This window comes from Anabrus simplex, chromosome 2 (assembly GCF_040414725.1).
Source record: "Anabrus simplex isolate iqAnaSimp1 chromosome 2, ASM4041472v1, whole genome shotgun sequence".
In the NCBI taxonomy this organism is placed as follows: Eukaryota; Metazoa; Arthropoda; class Insecta; order Orthoptera; family Tettigoniidae; genus Anabrus; species Anabrus simplex.
Genome location: NC_090266.1, coordinates 662643887 through 662657208, shown reverse-complemented (window position 1 = coordinate 662657208; position 13322 = coordinate 662643887). Strand labels below are relative to the sequence as shown.

The window sequence follows — 13322 nt, the reverse complement described above, 5'->3', positions numbered from 1 at the left end:
CTTAATACCAGTATTTTTAACAGACTGATTTGTTTATTTGGCTATGCCTTATTTTTTTAAAAAAATTATATAAAAATTGATTAAAATGTTTTAAAATGGAAAAAGGCACTGCTTTTGAAATGAAATCATATATTTCATTCACATTAATATTAGGAGTGTAATTTGTGTGCCTATAATGTGTCTATAATATGAATTTATTGATATGTTGTTGTGAGATCAAGCAAGGTGGAAAAAGGAGGTTGTGTATTTCACGTAGTGTTGTTACAATGATGGTGGTAGAGAGGATCAGTACTACTATTGTGTCAGGTAAGGTTATAAGCAAATTTGGAAACTCACCAGCACATGATCGTCGCTCTGGGAGAAGAAGAGTACTCATGCTAGGAAATACTAAAGTATTAATTTATTTCTGTAATAACATTTTAAGTGGTGCCCAATTTTTGTTCCAGTTTTGGTGATCCACTTGATGAATTTAATCATGTATCAGTTTTAGCTGCACCCCAGAAAATGGTGATATGTATCATTTTCTCATAATTAATGCCCTTCAGGAAGTGAGACATTAGATAGTTGTTTCAGGCGAGTTAAAATTAGGTTTAAATTTGAAGGCAATATTGAAAAGTTACAGCAAGAATAAATACTTGGGTGCTGTACAAGCAAGTTACAAATATGAGGTTTTCATGTCAAAAGATTCTGTTACAAGTTGCCGAGGAACTTACCCAGGGAAACACACATGACAGAAATAAAAGGAACCAAATTGCAGACGGTAATGATGATTAACGACAATGAACCTCATCTTGACCATAAACACAGGAAACGCCAACTGTGCCATTAATTTGAGGTGGATATGAAGGGTGTGCACATGTGTAAAGCATGCAGAAAGATTCTCTGCAAGAAATGTATTGGAAGAGAAGAAATGATCATCACCTATGTACAATGTTAGTGAATTGTGAACTTCGAGGGTTATATACTTCAATCACACACATACTGCACTTAACTACATGATGTTCATATCACTATGTATCAGCACGCTTGAATAGGCTGGGTATACACATGTAGATAGAATTAATAAGAAAATAGAAAATAAATTTTAATTGATTGTACCTACATTGATATATATGTCTGTGACGTATAGTTTATTGGGTGTCCGGCTCCGTGGCTAAATGTTTAGCATGCTGGCCTTTGGTCAAGAGGGTTCCAGGTTCGATTCCCGGCTGGGTCGCAGATTTTAACCTTAAATGGTTAATTCCCTTGGCTCGGGGACTGGGTGTTTGTGCTGTCCCCAACATCCCTGAAACTCACACACCACACATAACACTATCCTACACCACAATAACACGCAGTTACCTACACATGGCAGATGCCGCCCACCCTCATCGGAGGGTCTGCCTTACAAGGGCTGCACCCTGCTTGAAATAGCCACACAAAATTAAAAAGTTTATTGGGTACTCTTATGTTTGGATACATAATGTGGCTATACAGTTTAGAATAATTGTATAATGGTCAAGAAGAGTATTGGAACATATTTTCATTGTAGTAAACCTATCGTCATTCCTGTTTTCAATAATAATAATATTAATGGCTTTACGTCCAATTAACTAGATTTACAGTTTTCGGAGACGCCAAGGTCCGGAATTTAGTCCCGCAGGAGATCTGTAACGTGACAGTAAATCTACCGACACGAGGCTGATGTATTTGAGCACCTTCAAATACCACTGGACTGAGCCACAATGGAACCTGCCAAGCTGGGGTCAGAAGGCCAGCGCCTCAACCGTCTGAGCCTCTTAGTCCGGTTTCCTGTTTTCATTCATAAACAAACTTAAAAGTAGGCTATATCTCAAGCGAGAATCATTTTTGACCTCTTTGTACATCTAAGTGGTTGGAGGCATACCGTCTTTCTAGTATTATGGTAATTATCTTATTGAAGTCAAATAAATATTAAAATTTATTTATTCCACCTATTCAGAACATAAATAGAGATTTTAATTAAGAAATTCAATCTTGAATAAAATTATAGGGACATGTTTTGCCCTTTAAATAAGGGCATCTTCAGCCTTAATCTCACTCTGAAAGGTAATCAATCAGGTACCTGATTGTATTAAAATTACATATGAAAGTGAGGATGATGTTGGAAATGTGCTTCAAATGGTGAGCAAATGGTTAACAATAGTTATGATATTCTTAAAAAGGAGCCTTATATAAAAAATCAGGATGCTCTTCAGGTTGCACAAAGAACAATGACACAAACGGATTGGTGGAGAAAATTTTTTCTTTTCGAGGAAATGAGGTTACTTTGTTACATCAAGGTGCGCGATTCAAGCTGATGAACTTGCAGTATTTGCTGTGCCGGAGCGCAAACCGCTGCCCGCTGGTGTGCTTCAAGGAAGGGAGCGGTAGTGGAGTGCATGATAGACAAAGACAATGCTCCCCGAGAATGCACAAGTTTCTTCGTTCAACTCGCAGAGTTGCCTTTTTCTCTTACAGGCAATATCCACAGATTGTTTATAAAGCAGCCATAATTACACACACAGTACAAGAACACACAGTAATTAGGACAAAGTTGTCAGTCAAGAAATTCACCAGATGGATTCTTCTCTCATCTGTTGGTCTCAGTAATGTTCTTTATTATTTACAATGCACGAAGATGCTTCGCTGCTGCCAAACGATCATTCATTCCTTTACTCACAACATTGTAAAAGGATTGAAATACTGAATGAAAGAAACAATAGGTCCAGTGGATTGAATACAATAAATAATATCCCGATCTACTTCAATCTTCGCATAACAAGAAAAGTTCACGGGAGTTAAATGAGCCAAGCGCAGAGACCGTTTTACTAGCCCACCATGGCCTATCCATCTCCCTGGATAGGGATCATTTAAAACCTGCATGACACGGCGAGTGAAATGCCATTTTGACACAGCTACATTCGCTGCTGAATACCCAGAGGAATTAATGAATGAATGAAAACCTACAACCTGTGTTCCAGTCTTCAACCAGGTAAGAGATGTAATGAATGAATCATATATAGGCTATTAGTACGATGGGGTCGCCAATCCAAAAGTGATTTATTCATGACTGATAGATGCTATGAAATGATAATGGAGAGTATTGTTGGAATGAAAGATGACACGGAAAACCGGAGTACCCGGAGAAAAACCTGTCCCGCCTCCGCTTTGCCCAGCACAAATCTCACATGGAGTGACTGGGGTTTGAACCATGGTATCCAGCGGTGAGAGACCGACACGCTGCCGTCTGAGCCACGGAGGCTTCACCCAGAGGAATATCTTGCAATAATCCAGGCAGTGATTCTACCAAGAAACGGTAGCATTGCTCATCATTCAGGCAAGGGGGAAGGACACACGGCCCAAGTAAATAGTCATCAACAATGCCGACAAAAATAATGACACTAAACCGATGCTGAAATGTGCGCATTACTGTCACATGAGAGTTTTCTTCCGACCTCCTCCACGCGTTGCCCGCCAACGGACATAAATGAAAGAGGTTGGCAGCGATTAGTGTGCCGGACGCCTAAATCGGTATGGCTTCTCCCCCATTGCCATTTGCTGCATCGTAGGCTAGATGCATTTCGGGCATTTCTTCATTTATGTATCGAAATGGAGCCATTCTCATCAATTACTACCACAAACTCAGTAGCCAATGTGGACAGAACAACTGTCTACTAAGACTGGGAAGCAACTGCGCTAAATGAACGAGAAACTTCTGCATTTGCATCGAGCATTATCTCCGTGTCCATCTATCATACTTACCACTTCCCCTCCCTTCCCTGAGGCACCGCAGCAGACAGCGATTGGCGCTCTGGCACAGCAAATATGGCGAGTTTATCAATTTGAACTGCGTCCTCAAAAGTAAAGAAAGTAACCTCATTTTCTCGAAAAGGAAAAATTTTCTCCAGCAATCTGATCGCACCATTGTTCTTTATATCACACAAAGACCATCCCTGATTTTTTGACAGTATAATTTAGATACACCCTGTATACATAAAAAAACAGGTACTACAGGGAAAACACCTGAATCAAGTATGGAAGAAGAACATACTTTTAGACCACACCTTTTGACTATAAACCTTAATTTCGGCAAGAGAATGCTTGTTGGGAAGAATTCAGAAAAGAACGAAATTGGCACAGCTGTCCCAAGTGACAAGAAAACGTATATAAATACTTTCCTTGCCATCACATTTAGGAAATATTATGCAGAAGAGTTGCACTAGAAAACTTTTAGCATGAGTAAAACAACTGTGAAGGCACAAGGTTCAAGACGGGACGTGGAATGTAACAAGGAAGCTGCTTATTCCAATCCTTCAATCATAATGTATAAGATCATTAGATTTGTAGATCAGTAGATTTGTGAAAGAAAGAAAGTGTGAAAATAGTTAAAGTGGCAAAAGAAGTCAATGGGTTCAGACTTTTAAAAAAATAACATTTTACCCACCATTTCCCTTCTCAAATGACAAAATGAGTAATGAAAAGTAATGAAATGTCTTTCATCATGTCTCTGCTATCAAACATATTCTTACCTGTTAAGTTGCTACTCTCTCCAACTCTTTTCTTAATACAATCCAAGACTTACAAGGATCCAGATACCCTTCTTTCATGATACAACCCCTCACTCAAATCTGGAGCAGGAATAATTATTTTTCTGACACAGGATCAGCCCTTGTGATATCAGAGCACTTTATGGGCCAGGAGAAACAAAATGGAGCAAGCAACTGAGCAGCTGAGGGGAGAAAGCTGGAAATGGGCACGTAGGGAAGTAGCTAGCTGTAGTAGACTATTCATCACACCACTCGCAGTGTTGTGCTGATCGTGAACGGGGCTGTATTAAATACTTTCAAATACAGAACTACCATGTACAATGCCATATAAAAGGCCATCTATGCCTGACAGTTTTTATCTACAGTAGGCTATATGGGAAGATTTGTATTTATTTATTTAATTTATAAGGGATGGAATGCCAAATGCTTAGTTTGTTCAATATGAGAAAAAATGTAACTGACAGTGCCATCAGATACAAGAAGAAGAGGAATATACACTACTTGATCACAAGTATCCGGGCAACCCTATGTAATGTGGAATTAAACCCCAGATATCACAAGAATTGGACCTGCCAGTATAAAAGGAGGCAGGGAGTATTGCGATATCAGTTGAGAAGCAGTAACAGCAGCATGGGTCGATCAGGAGAGCTCAGTGACTTTGAACGTGGACTCCTTCAGGGACATTTCATCCCTTCTAAAGTTGCCCAAGTCGACTGTTGGTGATGTGATTGTGAAGCGGAAACGCAAAGGAACAACCGCACCTAAACCAAGACCAGGCAGGCCTCATTTAATGCTGGACAGGGACCATCGAGCATTGCGGTGAGCGATTGTAAAAAATGGTAAGAAATCAGTGGAAGGAATCACTCATGAGTTCCAAAGTGCTACCAGCAAGCCAGCCAGCACAATAACTGTGCATCAGGAATTAAAAAGTATGGGGTACAATGGTTGAGCTGCTGCTGATAAGCCAAACATTTCCTGAACTCAATGCTAAGCGGCACTTGAAGTTGTGTAAAGAGCAACACCAATGGATGGTGGATGACTGGAAATGAGTGATGAATCACGCTGTACCCTGTGGCAATCCGATGAAAGGGTTTGGCGAATACCTGGAGAACATTACCTGCAATTATGCGTAGTGCCAACAGTGAAATACGGAGGGGCTGGTATTATGGTATGGGGATGTTTTTCGTGGTTAGAGCGTGGTCCCCTTATTGCGCTTAAGAAAATTCTAAATGAAGGACATGAACAAATTTTAAATTATTGTGTACTATGTACAACTGAGGACCAGTTCGGAGATGATGATTGTATCAGCATGACAATGCACCCTGTCGTAACGCTGCGTCTGTGAGGTAATGGTTTGTGGACAATAACATTCCTGAAATGGACTGGCCTGCCCAGAGTCCTGACCTGAACCAAATGGAATAACCTTGGGTCGTTAGAATGTCGACTTAGCTCCACAACCCAGAATCCAACATCACTGTACCTTCTCTGGTTTTGGAGCTTGGGGCTGCCATTCTTTCACAGACATCTCATTGAAAGCTTCCCCAGCAGAGTTAAAGCCGTCATAAAGGTGAAGGGTAGACCGTCCCCGTATTAATGTCCAACAATAGAGAACGTAACATGGGTAAAGTCTAAGTGCATTTTCAGGCAGGTGTCCGGATACTTTTGATCAGGTAGTGTATGTGACTTTCCTCAAAGAGGATTTCCCTGCCTACAAAGGTTTGCTGCAAGAGCGTTAAGCAAGTTTGGCTCCACATACTTCTGCGAGCAACTATGTTAAGGTTTGAAAGCATGCAAACCAATGCAGAGAAGTCAGTTGTCAGATTATAATTTGAAGTGTACTGCAACACTTGAGTTTCTCTCGACCACTGGCGTACTGAAAAACGAGCAGAGAAAGAAAAAACTACAATAATCATGCATAGCAAACACGAGCAGTCATTGAAGTGCAACACTAATGCTCTACCTCTTTATATTATAGATTAACTTATCTACTTTATATTTTTTTGTGTGATTTACAGTAATTAATTGGATGAATGATAAATTCTTCTTAGTTTACTAACAAAATGTGAGGGAAATTTAGATATTTAATGCAAAATGCAATAATAAATTATGTTGTGCATTTACCAGTGTGCTTTTATTGCACAACAAGATAGTTTGAACACATGTGCATGTCATTAAAACAAAAAATTGCTGTGGTAAATCAGGTTCTAGATATGCACCGGATGCTTCAGATATATACAGCTTAGTAAGTTGGGTGGTCTAAAGTAACACATGTTTCGTAGAAATAGATTTCCAGATCCACTCCTGATGTGTTGACAACATCTCTGATTCACTGGTGCAGTGGAATGATGTACTCTAAAGGTGAAAACCTCAAGTGAATGGAAAATGTAAATAAATAGTGCAATGTGGTTACTGTGTACTACCATTTTATTTACAAAATATGATCAAAATATTCACCCTCATGTACTGCACAAAGCACTATATGTCTCATAACACTTTCTTACAGCCTCAACAGCATCAGGTGTGTGACACTTTCACTTTTTGCCATAATCCTTCTGACAAGCTCATCCCTCTTATCAGGTAATGTTGCATAAATTATGTCACGCATGTAGTCTCACAAAACGGAATCCATTTCATCAACTTTCCCCATATAGTAACATCATAATCGCCAAATCATCGTTACAATAACATCCCTGCTCCATTCAATAACAAGCATGAAATTAGAATTTTACTAATGCTCTTCTGTGAACAAAGTCATGATGTCAACAAATACCATGCACAAGGCTTTAATCCCCATCTAGTGAATTGTAGAAATCTCATTTGCATTTAATATCAACCTGCAAAACTCATCTTCATTTAGAGTAGACTGTCTCACTGCACAGGTAAAGATGGGAGGTTACCCACATATCAGGTGTTTGGACTGAAAATCTACTTCTCCGAAGTACCCGTTACTGTAGGCTGTATATAACTGAGCTGTATGTAACCTATCTGAAGCACATGCTACAATTCTATCCGTAATTGTATAAATTTCCTCTTCCCTTCCATCCCTTTACTGCTTCAAGGCTTCGACATCAAGCATTGAGAGCACAGGAAACATACAGTATTGCATCACAGTGGTACTAGTTGGACAATAACAAACAGGGACACATCTAAAGATAATTTAGCCTGTGAAGTTGGCTGATTATACAGCTAGCCAAGGAGAAGGTCTCTGCAAAAGGAGGAAGCAGCTCAGATTAGAAAGCTTTTATCTAATATATATTTCTACATGAAGTCAACAGAATGCACACACAGTTCATGGGCTGCAATAGCGGTACAACTCAAAAAAAGATTAATTTGGAGTCATTGCAGACTCCTGTACTGTCTGAAAAATTGTTGCAATATTACAAGACACAAACTCCCAAGACAGGCCAACATAACAATAAAATCCCACTTCAATACGGAACCAATGAAATTCATAACTATAAGGCCAACATAATGTACAGAATAAAAAACACTGCAGTATTAGCGGCACATCTCAAACATTTGGTCATGGCTACAGCAAGGGGGGCTTACTGAAATAGGTACTGCAGAGCTGTTTAGTACTGCTCGCTCCTTATTCCAATTAATTTGTATGATTTCCCCATTTCAGTACTAAGGAAAACTTCAAACTCATTTACCTAAGAACTGGATTTTTCTTTAGTTGTGCCACCATTGCAACCCATGAGCTTCATAATAAAATGTTAAAAACATAACATTTCCCCAACTTATTACTAATATAAGAAAATTGGAGTGAATACAATATAGTCTCTGTACAGGACAGATATCTTACAAGAAATCCTTTCCATCCCAAGAACGGGAAAGCATAATGTTGTTGATATATCACTGAAAGCATAACATATTGCCTAGTTTGCAAGTGCAATATTAGCTGCTCATAGAAAACCTTGTCTAACTTCTAGACGAATGTTGGGAAGTTTACCTAAGAGTGGTGTGAAAAGCATCTGCTTCTGAACAGGAATATGATCTAGGCCTACAGAAGATACGTTTCACAAAGTGGTCACTGTCAGAACTCAGAAAAAGATCAAAGCAGAATTTTAACTTACACCATGAGCAGCACTCCATCTAAATTAAAAGTAAATTCCTTCAGTATGGTAAATCATTCAGGATGATGATATTAGTATAGCATGGTGATTCAATATTTTTCAAGAGTGGTTACACATCCTGAATGGTTTACCACACCAAAAGAATTCCCTTTTGATTTAGAAAGAATGAAATTTTTGTGATCATTGCAGCGACTCATTCTTTATTTGCTGTTCATGGAGCAAGTTAAAAGTTTGCCTTCATTAATTTGTAAATTCTCATAATGACCACTTTGTGAAATGCAACTCCTACTTAGAAATCATCTTCCTGTCAGAGGCAGAGGTTATCCACACTACCAAAAAAGGTAGTTCTCTTGTCAACAAGGATATCCACTAGCAGTTAATATTGTCGTCTTTTTTTGCTAATGATTTACAGTCACACTTACACATCGAAGGTTTTCAGGAATGCACGGATGGGAAAGGGCTATGATAGGGAAGACAGTGGCCATGGCCTTAATTAAGGTACAGACCCCAGAATTTGCCTGGGGTGAAAATGGGTAACCATGGGAAAACATCTTCAGGACTGCTGACGGTGGGATCTGAATCCAGCATCTCCTGAATGGAAGTCCAAAGCTGGCGGCCAACTCGCCAGGTAGCTAATAATGCACATCCAAACTGCATGTAGTGTGGTGTTTTCAATATCAACAACAAACATGCTTTCCTGACCTCAAAGTGGGTTCAGCTCTGCCTTAGAGAGAAACTACATTATACAAGTCCAGAAGATCAGTTCTGATCCCTGGGAATGACAGCCAGGGCTGAGTGGCTCAGACGGTTGAGGTGCTGGCCTCCTGACCCCAACTTGACAGGTTCAATCCTGGCTCAGTCCGGTGGTATTTGAAGGTGCTCAAATACATCAGCCTCAATTCGGTAGATTTACTGCCATGTAAAAGAACTCCTGCAAGAGCAAAATTCCAGCACCTCGGCATCTCCAAAAACCGAAAAGTAGTTAGTGGGACATAAAAACAATAACATTATTATTGTAAGAGCTGACTGTGAGTTCTATTTGAGAAGTATTAACATCATTACTAGAATACTTCTCTGGAAACAAAAACATATTTTCTTTGTTTTTAAAGAAAGTACTTCCTCCATGTAGTGTTCCAACAACTTGCGCAGTGAAATGTAAACTTAGCAATGTCTAACGACGCAAAGGAAGAGTCCTTATTCATATCCTATCATTTGCAATTCTTTGATGAACCCTGCTGATTTTCAAAAGGTTGGAAATGGATACATAATAATAATCTAAATTCCACAATATATTCATCCACGATGTGAGCATGCTAAATTTTACACACGTTCCCCAAACATCCAACTCTATTCCAATCTTGCTCCCAATTCATTAGGATTAATAGTTTGTTTAATCTCCAAAAGCATGGAGAATATCATAACGTAGGCCTATGATACCATATTATTTGAAACGATTATGAACACAGAATAAGAGTGGCACTGTTACTGGCGTATACCTACATTTTCTTTCTTTTTATAAGCAACTATACGTGATATTAATAAAATTGCCATTTAAAAAAAATTGTAATTCAATTAATATAATTTAAATCATGATTGCCACATTGCATTTCTTTTCAAATATATGACATACAGCAGGATCACAACAATGAGGAAAGATGTGCAGTGAAGGCAACGATCTATAATCAAAGCAACTGGCTATCCTGACTTTGATCCTCTCCATACTACTTTTTCACTCACTGTGAAAATATCTAATGAACTATTTATCATTAGTAAGTTATAGCCCGTGGGCCAACACTTTCACACACGCGTAACAAATGTCCTTTGTTTACTCGCTCGCGGCCTTCTCGGAAAGGATGTTCTGCAGCAGTGCTCAGTGCAGCCAACCTCTGTACTTAGGACCTATGCTTCGATTGTTCCCCGTTCTTGCCGTGCGGACGGTTAGGATAGTATCTTGACAAGACAACTGAGGAAACACGATTGGTCTGGACAGTTAGGATTCTTGCCATGGACAAGACGATTGGTCTGGACGGTTAGGATTCTTGCCGTGGACAAGACCATTGGTCTGGATGGTTGAAAGTCGCGAAGCGGCCCTAGTCCCTAGTTTCGTGAGGAAACATGATTGGCCTCGACAGAAGACGATTGGTCTGGACGGTTAGGATTTTTGCTGTGGACAAGACCATTGGTCTGGACGGTTAGGATACTTGCCATGGACAAGACCATTGGTCTGGACGGTTAGAAGCCGCGTAGCGGCCCTAGGCCCCTAGTTTCATGAGGAAACACAACTGGTCTGGACGGTTAGGATTCTTGCCGTGGACAAGACCATTGGTCTGGACGGTTAGAAGCCGCGAAGCAGCCCTAGGCCCCTAGTTTTATGAGGAAACACGATTGGTCTGGACGGTTAGGATAGGATCTGGCGCTTTTATTGTGCTGCGGTTGGTAACGGATTATGATCAACATTCTTCACGGTTCACGTGGCACTTTACATTGGCCAATACGAATACAAGTAGCTACTTCAGAAATGAAAATGGCGTGTAATAATCTTAAATAGGTTATAAAAGTAAATGTGCTTCTTGGGGCGGGATGGTGGGTTCCTGGACATCGCAATGAACACATCTCTCGTCTGAGACGCTCTCCAAGTAAGATTGCATTAATTTCCACTTACTTATAACATTAGAAATATGTTGGCCCACGGGCTATACTAATCCCAATTATTTTACTTTTAGCCCAAGGGCTGGTGTAATTCCGGAGTAATCACAGGACTTTGGTTCATAAAAAAATGACAAGCTATCAGATATTATTCACACACATAAATCTTCAGTCCCTAATGTACACTAATAGCAAAACCAACAAATTTCCCTAAAACAATACGCCAGTTCCTGTGCTTACTTCTATACAAAATTTTTATCCAGTCTAAACTATGATGACGACGATCTTTACTCAAGTAAGAGATCGTGGACATAATTTCTCGAGTCTTTAAATCCTTTAAAAACGAAAGCCTTGAAACAACGCACCATTATGTTCCACATTTTGAAACAGTCAGACTTGGTGCAAAATAGTATAAGTGAATTTCAACCATAATAAAACAACATCAAATCTAAATACAAATTAGTGTTATCAAGGCATTTTACATACATTAACAAAGACTCAGGCATAATCAAGACTTTTATGAAGAAAACCGTAACTAAAAATACCGTACTTACTACTGTCTTCGGATCCATAACTTGGAACACTGATAGTTACAGTTCGTAAATTTTAACGCCCTTTATAAAAGATTTCAACAAATATAATATCGTTCTTACAACTTCACAATAAAGTCTGATACTGTCATCGAAAGACGGTCACAATTTTCTATAACCTTTAAATAGGATCAACACCGATACTATTTTCACACCAACACAGAGGCAAAAGGTACGGGACTAGATTTCACAGACAGAAAAATAACATACAGCAGACAATTTGATCCAAAGACCATCAGAATTCACAATTCAGGGAGAAGCATTAATTTCAAACCAGCATCCAGTAAATGTTTTTAAGCAAAAACGTCATCGTTGTAAACAAACAATTGAAGCCAGAAAATAACAAATACAACTGACAACCAAAGACAAGACAACCAACGCTGATAGGAACGTAGGCATCTGTTAGATGGCAGCACAGGAGGAGAAAGATGAGGTCTTGTTAGCAAAGATGTTTTGTCTTGTCATGTCTTGCGGGTATTTATTTGGGATTCAAAAAATTCTTTCCCAGTCACAAGATCATTAATATATTACACTTATATCACCAAAAGCACACGATTACATCACTAATGCCCGATTTTAGCATGATCACACGTAGATAGATGCACTTAAAGAAGGAAAAATATATCGGGTATGTGGAGGTTCATGGAGGTATTACATTCGGTACTGAGCAGGGACACAAAGAACTTAGTAAGCTGGAATAGGAGTAACGTGTTACACTGTACGAGATCGGAAAGTAATAAAAACCTTGAGACAGTATCTACTCACCATGGACATTTTGAAGGGCCACCTCACAAACATGTCGGAACAAAACAATTGAAAAACTAAATCATAATTACAATTTGATGTGAGTGTTATAAAATACAGTAGAGACAATACACGACACTTACGGATTTCGCCTTGCTAAAATGGGAGACAATTCGACGGTGGCGCTCCTAGTGACTTGACCTGAACAAATCGCGCTAAATTCAAATATCAATGGAAATGTATATACGGAAATGGATAAATAAATTACGTCTAGAAAGAAAGTGGTATTGAGATATTAACTTCGAAGTTGCTAACGCAATTCTGGGTAAATGAATGAAGAATTATTTAAAAGGTTATTATTCAAAGACTGAAATTAGACATACAAACAAGGTGTGAAATGGACTGCTGTGAAATGGCTTGATCTTTCATTTATGCATTACTTTTTTAGCTTTAGCATACCTGCCTGAAATCTTACGGTTGGATTTGTCTTTTTTCCTCATTTAAAAACAATGTATCATCATATTAAGACATTTGTCAATAAAAATATCGGCACATTCCTTACACATATGACGCAATGAATTAACATTTAATAGCTGGACAATTTTCCTCTTAACATGAAGCCTACTAACAGAAAGAAAATCTATAAAATCCCGGCTTTAATCTGAGAAGAGGGATAAAAGAAAGAAACGTTTGAAAATGTTGTCGATAGTGATGCTTTG

General features: G+C 39.0%; 1 protein-coding gene across 2 annotated transcripts in view; it reads right to left on the bottom strand.

The window, feature by feature from the left end:
- The window catches only part of LOC136863016 (transcription initiation factor TFIID subunit 3), a 336297-nt gene extending 324100 nt beyond the window's left edge, over positions 1-12197 (bottom strand). For both annotated transcript variants that reach the window (XM_068225836.1, XM_067139319.2), the window contains exon 1: positions 11824-12197. In XM_068225836.1, the coding sequence (XP_068081937.1) occupies positions 11824-11841 (18 nt within the window). In that variant the 5' untranslated portion in view covers positions 11842-12197. The remainder of the gene's footprint in view (positions 1-11823) is intronic.
- Positions 12198-13322: the final 1125 nt, after the last annotated feature.